Source organism: Metopolophium dirhodum, chromosome 1 (assembly GCF_019925205.1).
Source record: "Metopolophium dirhodum isolate CAU chromosome 1, ASM1992520v1, whole genome shotgun sequence".
NCBI lineage: Eukaryota > Metazoa > Arthropoda > Insecta > Hemiptera > Aphididae > Metopolophium > Metopolophium dirhodum.
Window position 1 is genome coordinate 14,531,224 of NC_083560.1, and position 22,765 is coordinate 14,553,988.

Sequence of the window (22,765 nt, forward strand, 5' to 3'; positions counted from 1 at the left end):
GTTCCGTCTCCTGGTGGCCAAGGTATGCCTTCTTCTTCGAAGACGTCCTTAAGACTGGCCCTGGCGCGCCTCGTCCTTGGGCAGAACCACAAGACGTGTCTGACCGTCTCTGGCTTTCTGTCGCAGGCGCAGATCGGGTCATTGGATAGCTTGAAACCACGGAGCTTGCCCCTGAAGTCGCCGTGGCCCTTGAGGAACTGGACGATATTATGGTCAAGGACCAGTGGGAGATTGAGTCTATCCCGAACCGAGGGTATCATGAACTTAGTCCATTTTCCTTTTTCAGTCGTGTCGTATCTGGTTTGCCATTCTGTCATAAGATTATTCGATTTGAGAGCCAGCTCTTCTTCGGTGATCTTAACAGTGGCTCTGTGTGTCCTTAAGGCCTGTTGTCTAACTTCCAGGTCGAGTGGAACTGTTCTGGCTACTACTGCCGGACAGTTCGTGGATGACGTTTTGTAGGCCCCCTTTATGGCCAGTAGCGGTGCCCTCTGAGCGCTGAGGTGTTTCTTTCGATTCTTCTCGAGTTTGGCTCCGTTCGCCCAAATTTCTGAGGCGTAAGTTACCCTGGGCAGGAACACGCCTCTGTAAATCATTCTGGCTGCCGTGTTTTTCATTCTCCAATTGGCGGAGTAAAGGTTCCTGAGTCTCCTATAGAGGCTGGCAGATTTGGAGCTGATGGCCACCACGTGATCCCAATAGCTCTTTCGGGGATCAATGTATTTCGCCGTTGACGCCGAAGCGATTCTCGGGGCTAAATCTGCTGAGCCGAAGCCCACCGAGTAACCAGGCTTGAGGCCACCCTTTAGCGATAGGAACAGATTTTTCTCGGCTGAGAACTCAAGTCAAAAGCAGGCAGCCCACGCCTTTAAGTCGTCGAGGTGGCCTTCTGTTCGTTTGAACGCTAGCGGAGGTCTCGCTGCGCCGACCATTATGAGTATGTCATCGTGACTTTCGAGGTCTTCGATTGGAGGAAGTGAGCGTAGATCGGCGTCATGGCGACCTTCCACAACGTCGGACCAAGCTGTGACCCCTGTGGGCAGCCGCGTTCCAATCGGCGGGGCGGTAGTGTACTCCTTCCATTTCGAAGTCAGCTCATCTGTGTTCAAGATATGAGCACACGATTCTCGAAGTCCCTAGCGACGCGCCCATTTCGACCAGCCTTAACAGCAGCGGTGACCATTTGACGTTGTCAAAGGCCCCCGAGATGTCAAGGAAGGTGCCGAATATGTACCGTGCTTTGGATGAATCGACCCACTGGTAGACGCTCTCTAAGGCGCTGATTGTCGATTTACCAGTGGTGAACCCATGTTGCTCATCGTGCGAGTCGAGGTCAGTCTCATCGGTTATATTTTTAATAATCAGGGACTCGAGTGCTTTGCCAAGTGACGGTGGGAGGCTGATGGGTCTGTATGATTTGACCTGACTCGGGTCCTTATCCCCTGGTTTTGGGATTATAATCAATCTGGCGGCTTTCCACGAGTCAGGGAACACGCCGTCCTGTAGGCACCAACCATAAAGTTTGGATACAGGGTCCCTGATGGCTGGCCATGCCTTTCGGAGTATGCCCGCAGTTATGCCATCCGCGCCGGGGGCGCTGTTCAGCACATTAAAGACAGTGATAATGCCTCGCCTAGAATTATGTGCAGCACTGTTGGGTAGCAAGTTGATGACGGTTGTAGTCCAATCGTTAAATGATATTCTTAAATTTGATCGGATTCTAATGTAGTCAGACTCATCTATTGTATTAAGTTGGATTCGAAATGAAGGTGTTACAGATACTTGGAAAATTTTCGTGGCAAATCGTATTGAAGAAATCCGGGAACTAACAAACAAACATGATTGGTGGCACATTTATGGGATGGATAATCCGGTGGATTTCATTTCTCGTGGATTAGGCGTCGCAGATAATATCACTAATTGTACTCAGTGATGGAGTGGACTTCCAGGGATGATACAACCAGAAACCGAATGGACAAAACAAAAGTTATTTAACAATGAAGAGGAACCTGTAAACAGCGTAAGACAGTTAAGGTATTACACTTCCACACCAAGAGTCAAAAGGAATTTCAGGATATCATTAATACATTTTCGAAACTAGAACGGTTGTAACGGATGACAGCGTATCTATTCCGAGCAGTTACTCGAAAGAAATACCGCCTGACTGGACATTTGAATGTCGAGGAAGTAAAACGAGGGTTGATGTACTGGGTAAAAATTATTCAAGCTCAAGCGTTTGCAACTGAAATTGCCCAGTTGAACATTTGAAATGTTTAAATAACAGCAAATTACAATCATAAGTTCCATTCATCGACGACTATAATGTATTGAGGGTTGGAAGTCGGCTACAAAATTCAAACAAGCAATATGAGGCACGTCATCCCATTTTTCTGCCTTCTACAGCATAGTTGGTGGAACTAATTACGGACAGGGAACACTGACGGTTTATCCATGCCAGACCACAGCAAAAAGTAGCTAGTTTGCAAAGAAAATATAAGATTCCGGGCTTTCGCAGTGTTATTCAAAAGATAATTTTTAAATGTATCCCATGCTATAGATGGAAAGTACAAGCTTCCGAGCAGCTAATGGGCTCCCTTCCTGTTAATTGAGCTAATTCATCTTCAATATTTCTTGTGTGTGGAGTCGATTATGCTGGTCCTTTTCAAGTGCACTTCGATTCACGCATATCAAAACATATATATATATAAATCGTATGTCGCCTTATTTGTATGTTTTACGACAAAAGCACTGAATTATTTCACACTGCGTTACGGATATTCATCGAAAGACGCGGGTGTCCATTACATATACATTCTGATAATGAGCGAAATTTCGTTGGAGCATCGGCACAACATAAGAACTTTTTCGGATCAAGGGAATTCAAACAAAATATTAATGCATACACAATTCAAGCTGGAATTGATCGGTCATTCATTCCACCGCATTCCCCACATGTGGGTGGACTATGGCGAGCAGGAGTAAAACCTATGAAATTCCATCATTTACGAAGAAGTTTAGGAGAGTCTATATTAAAAGACCGGGAAGCCAAAACTTTGCTATCACAGATGGAAACAGTATTAAACTCAAGGACTTTAACTCCCGCATCAACACACGATGGTGACAAGAAAGCACTGACCCCGGGTCACTTAATTATAGGAAAACCTTTAACCGCATTACCGGAGACCAATTACCTCGATATAAAAGCTCCGAGCCTTCGTTGGCACATGGTACAGCAACTGATACAAGGATTTTGGAAAAGATGGCGGACGGAGTATCTTCAGTCATTACAAGTACGCCACAAATGGACTCAGACTGAAGCGAATCTCAAAGTTGGTATTATATTATAAAATAAATGTTAAGGATTTCTAAAATTACCGTATTGCCAAATAATTTGATATTGTACACATAATCATGTAATTTTTCCCAAAAAGTTGTGCAATAAGCATCAATTAAGAACAATGAACAGACAGCTAGTGATACCAACACTTTTATAATGGTTTCAATATTAAAAAAAGAAACTGCCAGTAGCCATAAAATAACTGAATGGTGAGACAACAAGGAAGTGAACATAGTGATTGGATACACTATGATAAATCCACATACTTGAAGAGCTCTTATATGTCAAAACAATTAAATCAAATTAATTTTAAAAAACTTTTGCTAGTGATTAATATATTACCTATTGAGTGAAGAAGCACACAAAGACATTATTAATAATGGATTAACCACATAGTGGATATAATGCAGTAGGACAGCACATAGTAAACAAACATTACGATAGAGTCTTATAAAGCGCTTTTCTGGATCTAAACCTGTTAGTCCACTCTGCAAAGCTAGTATATAAAAGAATACTGCAGGAATTGTTCCAATGCTTTTGTCATCCACAACATCCATTAACAGTACCTAAATAAATATTATGTTAAAACATCTGAAAATTGAACTACATGTCCTGCATCTTACTCATTGGATGAATGCCCCTATATAATGACAAAAATATGATACAAAACGTGTCATTCCTAAAACGGCCGTAAATGTGTCGTATCCTTTAATCAACACATTTTTCACAACTCTAACCAAAGTTTCAATTTGTATATCCATATCAGTTATCAGGTATAGAAACTGTTATAGTACTCGTAATGCCCAAAATATTGGTAGAACACTTGAAACGTTGAGACGATTCCATTCCACTTTCAGAACATCAACCACATTCACAACCCATGTTCACTCGTATACGGCTATATTAATTACGAATTAAATTTGTAATTGTTAATAGATGCAGCCATAATGTTTTCAGCATTGTCATCAGCAATGGCGATTATGTTGATAATTCTGTTACTCTATTCAACAAAACATGTATCCGTGTACCAGGTAAACAATGCAATGGTTAAAGTAGGAATACTAAAGCTTAATCTGAAAGCCTGAAATATTTAATACATTATTTTTTATGCAGATGAATGTTAGTTAGATTGTAAAGGTACTTTTAATAAACTGTAAAACTATAGTTGAAAATAAATAAATATTATTAAATAATTATCATTATCACATCAGTTTACAATTTATTAAAATCCGAATAAATCTTTCATCTGAATAAAAAATAATGTATTATATATTTCAGGCTTTCAGATTAAGCTTTAGTATTCCTACTTTAACCATTGCATTTTTTACCTGGTACACGGATACATGTTTTGTTGAATAGAGTTACAGAATAATCAACATAATCGCCATTGTTTATCATGCTGAAAACATTATGGCTGCATCTATTTACAATTACAAATTTAATTCGTAATTAATATAGCCGTATACGAGTGAACATGGGTTGTGAATGTGGTTGATGTTCTGAAAGTGGAATGGAATCGTCTCAACGTTTCAAGTGTTCTACCAATATTTTGGGCATTACGAGTACTATAACAGTTTCTATACCTGATAACTGATATGGATATACAAATTGAAACTTTGGTTAGAGTTGTGAAAAATGTGTTGATTAAAGGATACGACACATTTACGGCCGTTTTAGGAATGACACGTTTTGTATCATATTTTTGTCATTATATAGGGGCATTCATCCAATGAGTAAGATGCAGGACATGTAGTTCAATTTTCAGATGTTTTAACATAATATTTATTTAGGTACTGTTAACGGATGTTGTGGATGACAAAAGCATTGGAACAATTCCTGCAGTATTCTTTTATATACTAGCTTTGCAGAGTGGACTAACATGTTTAGATCCAGAAAAGCGCTTTATAAGACTCTATCGTAATGTTTGTTTACTATGTGCTGTCCTACTGCATTATATCCACTATGTGGTTAATCCATTATTAATAATGTCTTTGTGTGCTTTTTCACTCAATAGGTAATATATTAATCACTAGCAAAAGTTTTTTAAAATTAATTTGATTTAATTGTTTTGACATATAAGAGCTCTTCAAGTATGTGGATTTATCATAGTGTATCCAATCACTATGTTCACTTCCTTGTTGTCTCACCATTCAGTTATTTTATGGCTACTGGCAGTTTCTTTTTTTAATATTGAAACCATTATAAAAGTGTTGGTATCACTAGCTGTCTGTTCATCGTTCTTAATTGATGCTTATTGCACAACTTTTTGGGAAAAATTTGAATAAAAGGATAATTTTATTTATTTAGTCAGTGCGGTTGGTGAGGGCTTCTTTAGCAAATACAGTTAATGTTTCGTATGTCCTCTTCGTGGAGAGGAACGTTCCGTCTCCTGGTGGCCAAGGTATGCCTTCTTCTTCGAAGACGTCCTTAAGACTGGCCCTGGCGCGCCTCGTCCTTGGGCAGAACCACAAGACGTGTCTGACCGTCTCTGGCTTTCTGTCGCAGGCGCAGATCGGGTCATTGGATAGCTTGAAACCACGGAGCTTGCCCCTGAAGTCGCCGTGGCCCTTGAGGAACTGGACGATATTATGGTCAAGGACCAGTGGGAGATTGAGTCTATCCCGAACCGAGGGTATCATGAACTTAGTCCATTTTCCTTTTTCAGTCGTGTCGTATCTGGTTTGCCATTCTGTCATAAGATTATTCGATTTGAGAGCCAGCTCTTCTTCGGTGATCTTAACAGTGGCTCTGTGTGTCCTTAAGGCCTGTTGTCTAACTTCCAGGTCGAGTGGAACTGTTCTGGCTACTACTGCCGGACAGTTCGTGGATGACGTTTTGTAGGCCCCCTTTATGGCCAGTAGCGGTGCCCTCTGAGCGCTGAGGTGTTTCTTTCGATTCTTCTCGAGTTTGGCTCCGTTCGCCCAAATTTCTGAGGCGTAAGTTACCCTGGGCAGGAACACGCCTCTGTAAATCATTCTGGCTGCCGTGTTTTTCATTCTCCAATTGGCGGAGTAAAGGTTCCTGAGTCTCCTATAGAGGCTGGCAGATTTGGAGCTGATGGCCACCACGTGATCCCAATAGCTCTTTCGGGGATCAATGTATTTCGCCGTTGACGCCGAAGCGATTCTCGGGGCTAAATCTGCTGAGCCGAAGCCCACCGAGTAACCAGGCTTGAGGCCACCCTTTAGCGATAGGAACAGATTTTTCTCGGCTGAGAACTCAAGTCAAAAGCAGGCAGCCCACGCCTTTAAGTCGTCGAGGTGGCCTTCTGTTCGTTTGAACGCTAGCGGAGGTCTCGCTGCGCCGACCATTATGAGTATGTCATCGTGACTTTCGAGGTCTTCGATTGGAGGAAGTGAGCGTAAATCGGCGTCATGGCGACCTTCCACAACGTCGGACCAAGCTGTGACCCCTGTGGGCAGCCGCGTTCCAATCGGCGGGGCGGTAGTGTACTCCTTCCATTTCGAAGTCAGCTCATCTGTGTTCAAGATATGAGCACACGATTCTCGAAGTCCCTAGCGACGCGCCCATTTCGACCAGCCTTAACAGCAGCGGTGACCATTTGACGTTGTCAAAGGCCCCCGAGATGTCAAGGAAGGTGCCGAATATGTACCGTGCTTTGGATGAATCGACCCACTGGTAGACGCTCTCTAAGGCGCTGATTGTCGATTTACCAGTGGTGAACCCATGTTGCTCATCGTGCGAGTCGAGGTCAGTCTCATCGGTTATATTTTTAATAATCAGGGACTCGAGTGCTTTGCCAAGTGACGGTGGGAGGCTGATGGGTCTGTATGATTTGACCTGACTCGGGTCCTTATCCCCTGGTTTTGGGATTATAATCAATCTGGCGGCTTTCCACGAGTCAGGGAACACGCCGTCCTGTAGGCACCAACCATAAAGTTTGGATACAGGGTCCCTGATGGCTGGCCATGCCTTTCGGAGTATGCCCGCAGTTATGCCATCCGCGCCGGGGGCGCTGTTCAGCACATTAAAGACAGTGATAATGCCTCGCCTAGAATTATGTGCAGCACTGTTGGGTAGCAAGTTGATGACGGTTGTAGTCCAATCGTTAAATGATATTCTTAAATTTGATCGGATTCTAATGTAGTCAGACTCATCTATTGTATTAAGTTGGATTCGAAATGAAGGTGTTACAGATACTTGGAAAATTTTCGTGGCAAATCGTATTGAAGAAATCCGGGAACTAACAAACAAACATGATTGGTGGCACATTTATGGGATGGATAATCCGGTGGATTTCATTTCTCGTGGATTAGGCGTCGCAGATAATATCACTAATTGTACTCAGTGATGGAGTGGACTTCCAGGGATGATACAACCAGAAACCGAATGGACAAAACAAAAGTTATTTAACAATGAAGAGGAACCTGTAAACAGCGTAAGACAGTTAAGGTATTACACTTCCACACCAAGAGTCAAAAGGAATTTCAGGATATCATTAATACATTTTCGAAACTAGAACGGTTGTAACGGATGACAGCGTATCTATTCCGAGCAGTTACTCGAAAGAAATACCGCCTGACTGGACATTTGAATGTCGAGGAAGTAAAACGAGGGTTGATGTACTGGGTAAAAATTATTCAAGCTCAAGCGTTTGCAACTGAAATTGCCCAGTTGAACATTTGAAATGTTTAAATAACAGCAAATTACAATCATAAGTTCCATTCATCGACGACTATAATGTATTGAGGGTTGGAAGTCGGCTACAAAATTCAAACAAGCAATATGAGGCACGTCATCCCATTTTTCTGCCTTCTACAGCATAGTTGGTGGAACTAATTACGGACAGGGAACACTGACGGTTTATCCATGCCAGACCACAGCAAAAAGTAGCTAGTTTGCAAAGAAAATATAAGATTCCGGGCTTTCGCAGTGTTATTCAAAAGATAATTTTTAAATGTATCCCATGCTATAGATGGAAAGTACAAGCTTCCGAGCAGCTAATGGGCTCCCTTCCTGTTAATTGAGCTAATTCATCTTCAATATTTCTTGTGTGTGGAGTCGATTATGCTGGTCCTTTTCAAGTGCACTTCGATTCACGCATATCAAAACATATATATATATAAATCGTATGTCGCCTTATTTGTATGTTTTACGACAAAAGCACTGAATTATTTCACACTGCGTTACGGATATTCATCGAAAGACGCGGGTGTCCATTACATATACATTCTGATAATGAGCGAAATTTCGTTGGAGCATCGGCACAACATAAGAACTTTTTCGGATCAAGGGAATTCAAACAAAATATTAATGCATACACAATTCAAGCTGGAATTGATCGGTCATTCATTCCACCGCATTCCCCACATGTGGGTGGACTATGGCGAGCAGGAGTAAAACCTATGAAATTCCATCATTTACGAAGAAGTTTAGGAGAGTCTATATTAAAAGACCGGGAAGCCAAAACTTTGCTATCACAGATGGAAACAGTATTAAACTCAAGGACTTTAACTCCCGCATCAACACACGATGGTGACAAGAAAGCACTGACCCCGGGTCACTTAATTATAGGAAAACCTTTAACCGCATTACCGGAGACCAATTACCTCGATATAAAAGCTCCGAGCCTTCGTTGGCACATGGTACAGCAACTGATACAAGGATTTTGGAAAAGATGGCGGACGGAGTATCTTCAGTCATTACAAGTACGCCACAAATGGACTCAGACTGAAGCGAATCTCAAAGTTGGTATTATATTATAAAATAAATGTTAAGGATTTCTAAAATTACCGTATTGCCAAATAATTTGATATTGTACACATAATCATGTAATTTTTCCCAAAAAGTTGTGCAATAAGCATCAATTAAGAACAATGAACAGACAGCTAGTGATACCAACACTTTTATAATGGTTTCAATATTAAAAAAAGAAACTGCCAGTAGCCATAAAATAACTGAATGGTGAGACAACAAGGAAGTGAACATAGTGATTGGATACACTATGATAAATCCACATACTTGAAGAGCTCTTATATGTCAAAACAATTAAATCAAATTAATTTTAAAAAACTTTTGCTAGTGATTAATATATTACCTATTGAGTGAAGAAGCACACAAAGTTTAATGGATTAACCACATAGTGGATATAATGCAGTAGGACAGCACATAGGTAAACAAACATTACGATAGAGTCTTATAAAGCGCTTTTCTGGATCTAAACCTGTTAGTCCACTCTGCAAAGCTAGTATATAAAAGAAATACTGCAGGAATTGTTCCAATGCTTTTGTCCATCCACAAACATCCATTAACAGTACCTAAATAAATATTATGTTAAAACATCTGAAAATTGAACTACATGTCCTGCATCTTACTCATTGGATGAATGCCCCTATATAATGACAAAAATATGATAACAAAACGTGTCATTCCTAAAACGGGCCGTAAATGTGTCGTATCCTTTAATCAACACATTTTTCACAACTCTAACCAAAGTTTCAATTTGTATATCCATATCAGTTATCAGGTATAGAAACTGTTATAGTACTCGTAATGCCCAAAATATTGGTAGAACACTTGAAACGTTGAGACGATTCCATTCCACTTTCAGAACATCAACCACATTCACAACCCATGTTCACTCGTATACGGCTATATTAATTACGAATTAAATTTGTAATTGTTAATAGATGCAGCCATAATGTTTTCAGCATTGTCATCAGCAATGGCGATTATGTTGATAATTCTGTTACTCTATTCAACAAAACATGTATCCGTGTACCAGGTAAACAAATGCAATGGTTAAAGTAGGAATACTAAAGCTTAATCTGAAAGCCTGAAATATTTAATACATTATTTTTTATGCAGATGAATGTTAGTTAGATTGTAAAGGTACTTTTAATAAACTGTAAAACTATAGTTGAAAATAAATAAATATTATTAAATAATTATCATTATCACATCAGTTTACAATTTATTAAAATCCGAATAAATCTTTCATCTGAATAAAAAATAATGTATTATATATTTCAGGCTTTCAGATTAAGCTTTAGTATTCCTACTTTAACCATTGCATTTTTTACCTGGTACACGGATACATGTTTTGTTGAATAGAGTAACAGAATAATCAACATAATCGCCATTGTTTATCATGCTGAAAACATTATGGCTGCATCTATTTACAATTACAAATTTAATTCGTAATTAATATAGCCGTATACGAGTGAACATGGGTTGTGAATGTGGTTGATGTTCTGAAAGTGGAATGGAATCGTCTCAACGTTTCAAGTGTTCTACCAATATTTTGGGCATTACGAGTACTATAACAGTTTCTATACCTGATAACTGATATGGATATACAAATTGAAACTTTGGTTAGAGTTGTGAAAAATGTGTTGATTAAAGGATACGACACATTTACGGCCGTTTTAGGAATGACACGTTTTGTATCATATTTTTGTCATTATATAGGGGCATTCATCCAATGAGTAAGATGCAGGACATGTAGTTCAATTTTCAGATGTTTTTAACATAATATTTATTTAGGTACTGTTAACGGATGTTGTGGATGACAAAAGCATTGGAACAATTCCTGCAGTATTCTTTTATATACTAGCTTTGCAGAGTGGACTAACATGTTTAGATCCAGAAAAGCGCTTTATAAGACTCTATCGTAATGTTTGTTTACTATGTGCTGTCCTACTGCATTATATCCACTATGTGGTTAATCCATTATTAATAATGTCTTTGTGTGCTTTTTCACTCAATAGGTAATATATTAATCACTAGCAAAAGTTTTTTAAAATTAATTTGATTTAATTGTTTTGACATATAAGAGCTCTTCAAGTATGTGGATTTATCATAGTGTATCCAATCACTATGTTCACTTCCTTGTTGTCTCACCATTCAGTTATTTTATGGCTACTGGCAGTTTCTTTTTTTAATATTGAAACCATTATAAAAGTGTTGGTATCACTAGCTGTCTGTTCATCGTTCTTAATTGATGCTTATTGCACAACTTTTTGGGAAAAATTTGAATAAAAGGATAATTTTATTTATTTAGTCAGTGCGGTTGGTGAGGGCTTCTTTAGCAAATACAGTTAATGTTTCGTATGTCCTCTTCGTGGAGAGGAACGTTCCGTCTCCTGGTGGCCAAGGTATGCCTTCTTCTTCGAAGACGTCCTTAAGACTGGCCCTGGCGCGCCTCGTCCTTGGGCAGAACCACAAGACGTGTCTGACCGTCTCTGGCTTTCTGTCGCAGGCGCAGATCGGGTCATTGGATAGCTTGAAACCACGGAGCTTGCCCCTGAAGTCGCCGTGGCCCTTGAGGAACTGGACGATATTATGGTCAAGGACCAGTGGGAGATTGAGTCTATCCCGAACCGAGGGTATCATGAACTTAGTCCATTTTCCTTTTTCAGTCGTGTCGTATCTGGTTTGCCATTCTGTCATAAGATTATTCGATTTGAGAGCCAGCTCTTCTTCGGTGATCTTAACAGTGGCTCTGTGTGTCCTTAAGGCCTGTTGTCTAACTTCCAGGTCGAGTGGAACTGTTCTGGCTACTACTGCCGGACAGTTCGTGGATGACGTTTTTGTAGGCCCCCTTTATGGCCAGTAGCGGTGCCCTCTGAGCGCTGAGGTGTTTCTTTCGATTCTTCTCGAGTTTGGCTCCGTTCGCCCAAATTTCTGAGGCGTAAGTTACCCTGGGCAGGAACACGCCTCTGTAAATCATTCTGGCTGCCGTGTTTTTCATTCTCCAATTGGCGGAGTAAAGGTTCCTGAGTCTCCTATAGAGGCTGGCAGATTTGGAGCTGATGGCCACCACGTGATCCCAATAGCTCTTTCGGGGATCAATGTATTTCGCCGTTGACGCCGAAGCGATTCTCGGGGCTAAATCTGCTGAGCCGAAGCCCACCGAGTAACCAGGCTTGAGGCCACCCTTTAGCGATAGGAACAGATTTTTCTCGGCTGAGAACTCAAGTCAAAAGCAGGCAGCCCACGCCTTTAAGTCGTCGAGGTGGCCTTCTGTTCGTTTGAACGCTAGCGGAGGTCTCGCTGCGCCGACCATTATGAGTATGTCATCGTGACTTTCGAGGTCTTCGATTGGAGGAAGTGAGCGTAAATCGGCGTCATGGCGACCTTCCACAACGTCGGACCAAGCTGTGACCCCTGTGGGCAGCCGCGTTCCAATCGGCGGGGCGGTAGTGTACTCCTTCCATTTCGAAGTCAGCTCATCTGTGTTCAAGATATGAGCACACGATTCTCGAAGTCCCTAGCGACGCGCCCATTTCGACCAGCCTTAACAGCAGCGGTGACCATTTGACGTTGTCAAAGGCCCCCGAGATGTCAAGGAAGGTGCCGAATATGTACCGTGCTTTGGATGAATCGACCCACTGGTAGACGCTCTCTAAGGCGCTGATTGTCGATTTACCAGTGGTGAACCCATGTTGCTCATCGTGCGAGTCGAGGTCAGTCTCATCGGTTATATTTTTAATAATCAGGGACTCGAGTGCTTTGCCAAGTGACGGTGGGAGGCTGATGGGTCTGTATGATTTGACCTGACTCGGGTCCTTATCCCCTGGTTTTGGGATTATAATCAATCTGGCGGCTTTCCACGAGTCAGGGAACACGCCGTCCTGTAGGCACCAACCATAAAGTTTGGATACAGGGTCCCTGATGGCTGGCCATGCCTTTCGGAGTATGCCCGCAGTTATGCCATCCGCGCCGGGGGCGCTGTTCAGCACATTAAAGACAGTGATAATGCCTCGCCTAGAATTATGTGCAGCACTGTTGGGTAGCAAGTTGATGACGGTTGTAGTCCAATCGTTAAATGATATTCTTAAATTTGATCGGATTCTAATGTAGTCAGACTCATCTATTGTATTAAGTTGGATTCGAAATGAAGGTGTTACAGATACTTGGAAAATTTTCGTGGCAAATCGTATTGAAGAAATCCGGGAACTAACAAACAAACATGATTGGTGGCACATTTATGGGATGGATAATCCGGTGGATTTCATTTCTCGTGGATTAGGCGTCGCAGATAATATCACTAATTGTACTCAGTGATGGAGTGGACTTCCAGGGATGATACAACCAGAAACCGAATGGACAAAACAAAAGTTATTTAACAATGAAGAGGAACCTGTAAACAGCGTAAGACAGTTAAGGTATTACACTTCCACACCAAGAGTCAAAAGGAATTTCAGGATATCATTAATACATTTTCGAAACTAGAACGGTTGTAACGGATGACAGCGTATCTATTCCGAGCAGTTACTCGAAAGAAATACCGCCTGACTGGACATTTGAATGTCGAGGAAGTAAAACGAGGGTTGATGTACTGGGTAAAAATTATTCAAGCTCAAGCGTTTGCAACTGAAATTGCCCAGTTGAACATTTGAAATGTTTAAATAACAGCAAATTACAATCATAAGTTCCATTCATCGACGACTATAATGTATTGAGGGTTGGAAGTCGGCTACAAAATTCAAACAAGCAATATGAGGCACGTCATCCCATTTTTCTGCCTTCTACAGCATAGTTGGTGGAACTAATTACGGACAGGGAACACTGACGGTTTATCCATGCCAGACCACAGCAAAAAGTAGCTAGTTTGCAAAGAAAATATAAGATTCCGGGCTTTCGCAGTGTTATTCAAAAGATAATTTTTTAAATGTATCCCATGCTATAGATGGAAAGTACAAGCTTCCGAGCAGCTAATGGGCTCCCTTCCTGTTAATTGAGCTAATTCATCTTCAATATTTCTTGTGTGTGGAGTCGATTATGCTGGTCCTTTTCAAGTGCACTTCGATTCACGCATATCAAAACATATATATATATAAATCGTATGTCGCCTTATTTGTATGTTTTACGACAAAAGCACTGAATTATTTCACACTGCGTTACGGATATTCATCGAAAGACGCGGGTGTCCATTACATATACATTCTGATAATGAGCGAAATTTCGTTGGAGCATCGGCACAACATAAGAACTTTTTCGGATCAAGGGAATTCAAACAAAATATTAATGCATACACAATTCAAGCTGGAATTGATCGGTCATTCATTCCACCGCATTCCCCACATGTGGGTGGACTATGGCGAGCAGGAGTAAAACCTATGAAATTCCATCATTTACGAAGAAGTTTAGGAGAGTCTATATTAAAAGACCGGGAAGCCAAAACTTTGCTATCACAGATGGAAACAGTATTAAACTCAAGGACTTTAACTCCCGCATCAACACACGATGGTGACAAGAAAGCACTGACCCCGGGTCACTTAATTATAGGAAAACCTTTAACCGCATTACCGGAGACCAATTACCTCGATATAAAAGCTCCGAGCCTTCGTTGGCACATGGTACAGCAACTGATACAAGGATTTTGGAAAAGATGGCGGACGGAGTATCTTCAGTCATTACAAGTACGCCACAAATGGACTCAGACTGAAGCGAATCTCAAAGTTGGTATTATATTATAAAATAAATGTTAAGGATTTCTAAAATTACCGTATTGCCAAATAATTTGATATTGTACACATAATCATGTAATTTTTCCCAAAAAGTTGTGCAATAAGCATCAATTAAGAACAATGAACAGACAGCTAGTGATACCAACACTTTTATAATGGTTTCAATATTAAAAAAAGAAACTGCCAGTAGCCATAAAATAACTGAATGGTGAGACAACAAGGAAGTGAACATAGTGATTGGATACACTATGATAAATCCACATACTTGAAGAGCTCTTATATGTCAAAACAATTAAATCAAATTAATTTTAAAAAACTTTTGCTAGTGATTAATATATTACCTATTGAGTGAAGAAGCACACAAAGACATTATTAATAATGGATTAACCACATAGTGGATATAATGCAGTAGGACAGCACATAGTAAACAAACATTACGATAGAGTCTTATAAAGCGCTTTTCTGGATCTAAACCTGTTAGTCCACTCTGCAAAGCTAGTATATAAAAGAATACTGCAGGAATTGTTCCAATGCTTTTGTCATCCACAACATCCATTAACAGTACCTAAATAAATATTATGTTAAAACATCTGAAAATTGAACTACATGTCCTGCATCTTACTCATTGGATGAATGCCCCTATATAATGACAAAAATATGATACAAAACGTGTCATTCCTAAAACGGCCGTAAATGTGTCGTATCCTTTAATCAACACATTTTTCACAACTCTAACCAAAGTTTCAATTTGTATATCCATATCAGTTATCAGGTATAGAAACTGTTATAGTACTCGTAATGCCCAAAATATTGGTAGAACACTTGAAACGTTGAGACGATTCCATTCCACTTTCAGAACATCAACCACATTCACAACCCATGTTCACTCGTATACGGCTATATTAATTACGAATTAAATTTGTAATTGTTAATAGATGCAGCCATAATGTTTTCAGCATTGTCATCAGCAATGGCGATTATGTTGATAATTCTGTTACTCTATTCAACAAAACATGTATCCGTGTACCAGGTAAACAATGCAATGGTTAAAGTAGGAATACTAAAGCTTAATCTGAAAGCCTGAAATATTTAATACATTATTTTTTATGCAGATGAATGTTAGTTAGATTGTAAAGGTACTTTTAATAAACTGTAAAACTATAGTTGAAAATAAATAAATATTATTAAATAATTATCATTATCACATCAGTTTACAATTTATTAAAATCCGAATAAATCTTTCATCTGAATAAAAAATAATGTATTATATATTTCAGGCTTTCAGATTAAGCTTTAGTATTCCTACTTTAACCATTGCATTTTTTACCTGGTACACGGATACATGTTTTGTTGAATAGAGTTACAGAATAATCAACATAATCGCCATTGTTTATCATGCTGAAAACATTATGGCTGCATCTATTTACAATTACAAATTTAATTCGTAATTAATATAGCCGTATACGAGTGAACATGGGTTGTGAATGTGGTTGATGTTCTGAAAGTGGAATGGAATCGTCTCAACGTTTCAAGTGTTCTACCAATATTTTGGGCATTACGAGTACTATAACAGTTTCTATACCTGATAACTGATATGGATATACAAATTGAAACTTTGGTTAGAGTTGTGAAAAATGTGTTGATTAAAGGATACGACACATTTACGGCCGTTTTAGGAATGACACGTTTTGTATCATATTTTTGTCATTATATAGGGGCATTCATCCAATGAGTAAGATGCAGGACATGTAGTTCAATTTTCAGATGTTTTAACATAATATTTATTTAGGTACTGTTAACGGATGTTGTGGATGACAAAAGCATTGGAACAATTCCTGCAGTATTCTTTTATATACTAGCTTTGCAGAGTGGACTAACATGTTTAGATCCAGAAAAGCGCTTTATAAGACTCTATCGTAATGTTTGTTTACTATGTGCTGTCCTACTGCATTATATCCACTATGTGGTTAATCCATTATTAATAATGTCTTTGTGTGCTTTTTCACTCAATAGGTAATATATTAATCACTAGCAAAAGTTTTTTAAAATTAATTTGATTTAATTGTTTTGACATATAAGAGCTCTTCAAGTATGTGGATTTATCATAGTGTATCCAATCACTATGTTCACTTCCTTGTTGTCTCACCATTCAGTTATTTTATGGCTACTGGCAGTTTCTTTTTTTAATATTGAAACCATTATAAAAGTGTTGGTATCACTAGCTGTCTGTTCATTGTTCTTAATTGATGCTTATTGCACAACTTTTTGGGAAAAATTTGAATAAAAGGATAATTTTATTTATTTAGTCAGTGCGGTTGGTGAGGGCTTCTTTAGCAAATACAGTTAATGTTTCGTATGTCCTCTTCGTGGAGAGGAACGTTCCGTCTCCTGGTGGCCAAGGTATGCCTTCTTCTTCGAAGACGTCCTTAAGACTGGCCCTGGCGCGCCTCGTCCTTGGGCAGAACCACAAGACGTGTCTGGCCGTCTCTGGCTTTCTGTCGCAGGCGCAGATCGGGTCATTGGATAGCTTGAAACCACGGAGCTTGCCCCTGAAGTCGCCGTGGCCCTTGAGGAACTGGACGATATTATGGTCAAGGACCAGTGGGAGATTGAGTCTATCCCGAACCGAGGGTATCATGAACTTAGTCCATTTTCCTTTTTCAGTCGTGTCGTATCTGGTTTGCCATTCTGTCATAAGATTATTCGATTTGAGAGCCAGCTCTTCTTCGGTGATCTTAACAGTGGCTCTGTGTGTCCTTAAGGCCTGTTGTCTAACTTCCAGGTCGAGTGGAACTGTTCTGGCTACTACTGCCGGACAGTTCGTGGATGACGTTTTGTAGGCCCCCTTTATGGCCAGTAGCGGTGCCCTCTGAGCGCTGAGGTGTTTCTTTCGATTCTTCTCGAGTTTGGCTCCGTTCGCCCAAATTTCTGAGGCGTAAGTTACCCTGGGCAGGAACACGCCTCTGTAAATCATTCTGGCTGCCGTGTTTTTCATTCTCCAATTGGCGGAGTAAAGGTTCCTGAGTCTCCTATAGAGGCTGGCAGATTTGGAGCTGATGGCCACCACGTGATCCCAATAGCTCTTTCGGGGATCAATGTATTTCGCCGTTGACGCCGAAGCGATTCTCGGGGCTAAATCTGCTGAGCCGAAGCCCACCGAGTAACCAGGCTTGAGGCCACCCTTTAGCGATAGGAACAGATTTTTCTCGGCTGAGAACTCAAGTCAAAAGCAGGCAGCCCACGCCTTTAAGTCGTCGAGGTGGCCTTCTGTTCGTTTGAACGCTAGCGGAGGTCTCGCTGCGCCGACCATTATGAGTATGTCATCGTGACTTTCGAGGTCTTCGATTGGAGGAAGTGAGCGTAGATCGGCGTCATGGCGACCTTCCACAACGTCGGACCAAGCTGTGACCCCTGTGGGCAGCCGCGTTCCAATCGGCGGGGCGGTAGTGTACTCCTTCCATTTCGAAGTCAGCTCATCTGTGTTCAAGATATGAGCACACGATTCTCGAAGTCCCTAGCGACGCGCCCATTTCGACCAGCCTTAACAGCAGCGGTGACCATTTGACGTTGTCAAAGGCCCCCGAGATGTCAAGGAAGGTGCCGAATATGTACCGTGCTTTGGATGAATCGACCCACTGGTAGACGCTCTCTAAGGCGCTGATTGTCGATTTACCAGTGGTGAACCCATGTTGCTCATCGTGCGAGTCGAGGTCAGTCTCATCGGTTATATTTTTAATAATCAGGGACTCGAGTGCTTTGCCAAGTGACGGTGGGAGGCTGATGGGTCTGTATGATTTGACCTGACTCGGGTCCTTATCCCCTGGTTTTGGGATTATAATCAATCTGGCGGCTTTCCACGAGTCAGGGAACACGCCGTCCTGTAGGCACCAACCATAAAGTTTGGATACAGGGTCCCTGATGGCTGGCCATGCCTTTCGGAGTATGCCCGCAGTTATGCCATCCGCGCCGGGGGCGCTGTTCAGCACATTAAAGACAGTGATAATGCCTCGCCTAGAATTATGTGCAGCACTGTTGGGTAGCAAGTTGATGACGGTTGTAGTCCAATCGTTAAATGATATTCTTAAATTTGATCGGATTCTAATGTAGTCAGACTCATCTATTGTATTAAGTTGGATTCGAAATGAAGGTGTTACAGATACTTGGAAAATTTTCGTGGCAAATCGTATTGAAGAAATCCGGGAACTAACAAACAAACATGATTGGTGGCACATTTATGGGATGGATAATCCGGTGGATTTCATTTCTCGTGGATTAGGCGTCGCAGATAATATCACTAATTGTACTCAGTGATGGAGTGGACTTCCAGGGATGATACAACCAGAAACCGAATGGACAAAACAAAAGTTATTTAACAATGAAGAGGAACCTGTAAACAGCGTAAGACAGTTAAGGTATTACACTTCCACACCAAGAGTCAAAAGGAATTTCAGGATATCATTAATACATTTTCGAAACTAGAACGGTTGTAACGGATGACAGCGTATCTATTCCGAGCAGTTACTCGAAAGAAATACCGCCTGACTGGACATTTGAATGTCGAGGAAGTAAAACGAGGGTTGATGTACTGGGTAAAAATTATTCAAGCTCAAGCGTTTGCAACTGAAATTGCCCAGTTGAACATTTGAAATGTTTAAATAACAGCAAATTACAATCATAAGTTCCATTCATCGACGACTATAATGTATTGAGGGTTGGAAGTCGGCTACAAAATTCAAACAAGCAATATGAGGCACGTCATCCCATTTTTCTGCCTTCTACAGCATAGTTGGTGGAACTAATTACGGACAGGGAACACTGACGGTTTATCCATGCCAGACCACAGCAAAAAGTAGCTAGTTTGCAAAGAAAATATAAGATTCCGGGCTTTCGCAGTGTTATTCAAAAGATAATTTTTAAATGTATCCCATGCTATAGATGGAAAGTACAAGCTTCCGAGCAGCTAATGGGCTCCCTTCCTGTTAATTGAGCTAATTCATCTTCAATATTTCTTGTGTGTGGAGTCGATTATGCTGGTCCTTTTCAAGTGCACTTCGATTCACGCATATCAAAACATATATATATATATAAATCGTATGTCGCCTTATTTGTATGTTTTACGACAAAAGCACTGAATTATTTCACACTGCGTTACGGATATTCATCGAAAGACGCGGGTGTCCATTACATATACATTCTGATAATGAGCGAAATTTCGTTGGAGCATCGGCACAACATAAGAACTTTTTCGGATCAAGGGAATTCAAACAAAATATTAATGCATACACAATTCAAGCTGGAATTGATCGGTCATTCATTCCACCGCATTCCCCACATGTGGGTGGACTATGGCGAGCAGGAGTAAAACCTATGAAATTCCATCATTTACGAAGAAGTTTAGGAGAGTCTATATTAAAAGACCGGGAAGCCAAAACTTTGCTATCACAGATGGAAACAGTATTAAACTCAAGGACTTTAACTCCCGCATCAACACACGATGGTGACAAGAAAGCACTGACCCCGGGTCACTTAATTATAGGAAAACCTTTAACCGCATTACCGGAGACCAATTACCTCGATATAAAAGCTCCGAGCCTTCGTTGGCACATGGTACAGCAACTGATACAAGGATTTTGGAAAAGATGGCGGACGGAGTATCTTCAGTCATTACAAGTACGCCACAAATGGACTCAGACTGAAGCGAATCTCAAAGTTGGTATTATATTATAAAATAAATGTTAAGGATTTCTAAAATTACCGTATTGCCAAATAATTTGATATTGTACACATAATCATGTAATTTTTCCCAAAAAGTTGTGCAATAAGCATCAATTAAGAACAATGAACAGACAGCTTTTTCTCACACACACGACACACACGACGATCCTGCTATGCTTCTAGTGACTGGATGCTCCCCCCGCTCGTGTTCACAGACTTGTCCCTCCTAGTTTTTTCCTCCCCGTTTTGATTGTGTTTCATTGGCTATTTGTGTGTTTTGTGTGTTTTTTTTTCTATGTTGTCTGTGGTTTGTGCTTTTGCTTCATTGCTCACTGTAGGTTAACCTATTGAGTGAAGAAGCACACAAAGACATTATTAATAATGGATTAACCACATAGTGGATATAATGCAGTAGGACAGCACATAGTAAACAAACATTACGATAGAGTCTTATAAAGCGCTTTTCTGGATCTAAACCTGTTAGTCCACTCTGCAAAGCTAGTATATAAAAGAATACTGCAGGAATTGTTCCAATGCTTTTGTCATCCACAACATCCATTAACAGTACCTAAATAAATATTATGTTAAAACATCTGAAAATTGAACTACATGTCCTGCATCTTACTCATTGGATGAATGCCCCTATATAATGACAAAAATATGATACAAAACGTGTCATTCCTAAAACGGCCGTAAATGTGTCGTATCCTTTAATCAACACATTTTTCACAACTCTAACCAAAGTTTCAATTTGTATATCCATATCAGTTATCAGGTATAGAAACTGTTATAGTACTCGTAATGCCCAAAATATTGGTAGAACACTTGAAACGTTGAGACGATTCCATTCCACTTTCAGAACATCAACCACATTCACAACCCATGTTCACTCGTATACGGCTATATTAATTACGAATTAAATTTGTAATTGTTAATAGATGCAGCCATAATGTTTTCAGCATTGTCATCAGCAATGGCGATTATGTTGATAATTCTGTTACTCTATTCAACAAAACATGTATCCGTGTACCAGGTAAACAATGCAATGGTTAAAGTAGGAATACTAAAGCTTAATCTGAAAGCCTGAAATATTTAATACATTATTTTTTATGCAGATGAATGTTAGTTAGATTGTAAAGGTACTTTTAATAAACTGTAAAACTATAGTTGAAAATAAATAAATATTATTAAATAATTATCATTATCACATCAGTTTACAATTTATTAAATTCCGAATAAATCTTTCATCCGAATAAAAAATAATGTATTATATATTTCAGGCTTTCAGATTAAGCTTTAGTATTCCTACTTTAACCATTGCATTTTTTACCTGGTACACGGATACATGTTTTGTTGAATAGAGTAACAGAATAATCAACATAATCGCCATTGTTTATCATGCTGAAAACATTATGGCTGCATCTATTTACAATTACAAATTTAATTCGTAATTAATATAGCCGTATACGAGTGAACATGGGTTGTGAATGTGGTTGATGTTCTGAAAGTGGAATGGAATCGTCTCAACGTTTCAAGTGTTCTACCAATATTTTGGGCATTACGAGTACTATAACAGTTTCTATACCTGATAACTGATATGGATATACAAATTGAAACTTTGGTTAGAGTTGTGAAAAATGTGTTGATTAAAGGATACGACACATTTACGGCCGTTTTAGGAATGACACGTTTTGTATCATATTTTTGTCATTATATAGGGGCATTCATCCAATGAGTAAGATGCAGGACATGTAGTTCAATTTTCAGATGTTTTAACATAATATTTATTTAGGTACTGTTAACGGATGTTGTGGATGACAAAAGCATTGGAACAATTCCTGCAGTATTCTTTTATATACTAGCTTTGCAGAGTGGACTAACATGTTTAGATCCAGAAAAGCGCTTTATAAGACTCTATCGTAATGTTTGTTTACTATGTGCTGTCCTACTGCATTATATCCACTATGTGGTTAATCCATTATTAATAATGTCTTTGTGTGCTTTTTCACTCAATAGGTAATATATTAATCACTAGCAAAAGTTTTTTAAAATTAATTTGATTTAATTGTTTTGACATATAAGAGCTCTTCAAGTATGTGGATTTATCATAGTGTATCCAATCACTATGTTCACTTCCTTGTTGTCTCACCATTCAGTTATTTTATGGCTACTGGCAGTTTCTTTTTTTAATATTGAAACCATTATAAAAGTGTTGGTATCACTAGCTGTCTGTTCATTGTTCTTAATTGATGCTTATTGCACAACTTTTTGGGAAAAA

General features: G+C 39.8%; 4 protein-coding genes across 4 annotated transcripts; all 4 read left to right on the forward strand.

The window, feature by feature from the left end:
• Positions 1 to 1,951: 1,951 nt before the first annotated feature.
• Positions 1,952 to 4,422, forward strand: LOC132932834 (uncharacterized). The gene is made up of 3 exons (XM_060999189.1): positions 1,952 to 2,034; positions 2,747 to 3,333; positions 4,274 to 4,422. The coding sequence occupies exons 1-3, from the start codon at positions 1,952 to 1,954 to the stop codon at positions 4,420 to 4,422; spliced, it is 819 nt and encodes a 272-aa protein (XP_060855172.1).
• A 3,245-nt stretch (positions 4,423 to 7,667) lies between these two features.
• Positions 7,668 to 10,180, forward strand: LOC132932849 (uncharacterized). Its single transcript, XM_060999206.1, has 4 exons — positions 7,668 to 7,750; positions 8,463 to 9,049; positions 9,988 to 10,082; positions 10,166 to 10,180. The coding sequence occupies exons 1-4, from the start codon at positions 7,668 to 7,670 to the stop codon at positions 10,178 to 10,180; spliced, it is 780 nt and encodes a 259-aa protein (XP_060855189.1).
• A 3,204-nt stretch (positions 10,181 to 13,384) lies between these two features.
• Positions 13,385 to 15,856, forward strand: LOC132932856 (uncharacterized). The gene is made up of 3 exons (XM_060999211.1): positions 13,385 to 13,467; positions 14,181 to 14,767; positions 15,708 to 15,856. The coding sequence occupies exons 1-3, from the start codon at positions 13,385 to 13,387 to the stop codon at positions 15,854 to 15,856; spliced, it is 819 nt and encodes a 272-aa protein (XP_060855194.1).
• Positions 15,857 to 19,101: 3,245 nt separating this feature from the next.
• Positions 19,102 to 21,574, forward strand: LOC132932873 (uncharacterized). Its single transcript, XM_060999225.1, has 3 exons — positions 19,102 to 19,184; positions 19,899 to 20,485; positions 21,426 to 21,574. Exons 1-3 carry the CDS (start codon positions 19,102 to 19,104, stop codon positions 21,572 to 21,574), a joined length of 819 nt encoding a protein of 272 aa, XP_060855208.1.
• The last annotated feature ends 1,191 nt before the right edge of the window (positions 21,575 to 22,765 follow it).

Bases quoted from the DNA above. Each gene is read 5' to 3' on its own strand.
- LOC132932834 (XM_060999189.1), top strand. From the start codon at position 1,952: ATGATACAACCAGAAACCGAATGGACAAAACAAAAGTTATTTAACAAT. The intron at 2,035-2,746 runs GTATTACACTTC...TTACGACAAAAG, and splicing joins AACAGCGTAAGACAGTTAAG to CACTGAATTATTTCACACTG. The intron at 3,334-4,273 runs GTATTATATTAT...AATTGTTAATAG, and splicing joins TGAAGCGAATCTCAAAGTTG to ATGCAGCCATAATGTTTTCA.
- LOC132932849 (XM_060999206.1), top strand. From the start codon at position 7,668: ATGATACAACCAGAAACCGAATGGACAAAACAAAAGTTATTTAACAAT. The intron at 7,751-8,462 runs GTATTACACTTC...TTACGACAAAAG, and splicing joins AACAGCGTAAGACAGTTAAG to CACTGAATTATTTCACACTG. The intron at 9,050-9,987 runs GTATTATATTAT...AATTGTTAATAG, and splicing joins TGAAGCGAATCTCAAAGTTG to ATGCAGCCATAATGTTTTCA.
- LOC132932856 (XM_060999211.1), top strand. From the start codon at position 13,385: ATGATACAACCAGAAACCGAATGGACAAAACAAAAGTTATTTAACAAT. The intron at 13,468-14,180 runs GTATTACACTTC...TTACGACAAAAG, and splicing joins AACAGCGTAAGACAGTTAAG to CACTGAATTATTTCACACTG. The intron at 14,768-15,707 runs GTATTATATTAT...AATTGTTAATAG, and splicing joins TGAAGCGAATCTCAAAGTTG to ATGCAGCCATAATGTTTTCA.
- LOC132932873 (XM_060999225.1), top strand. From the start codon at position 19,102: ATGATACAACCAGAAACCGAATGGACAAAACAAAAGTTATTTAACAAT. The intron at 19,185-19,898 runs GTATTACACTTC...TTACGACAAAAG, and splicing joins AACAGCGTAAGACAGTTAAG to CACTGAATTATTTCACACTG. The intron at 20,486-21,425 runs GTATTATATTAT...AATTGTTAATAG, and splicing joins TGAAGCGAATCTCAAAGTTG to ATGCAGCCATAATGTTTTCA.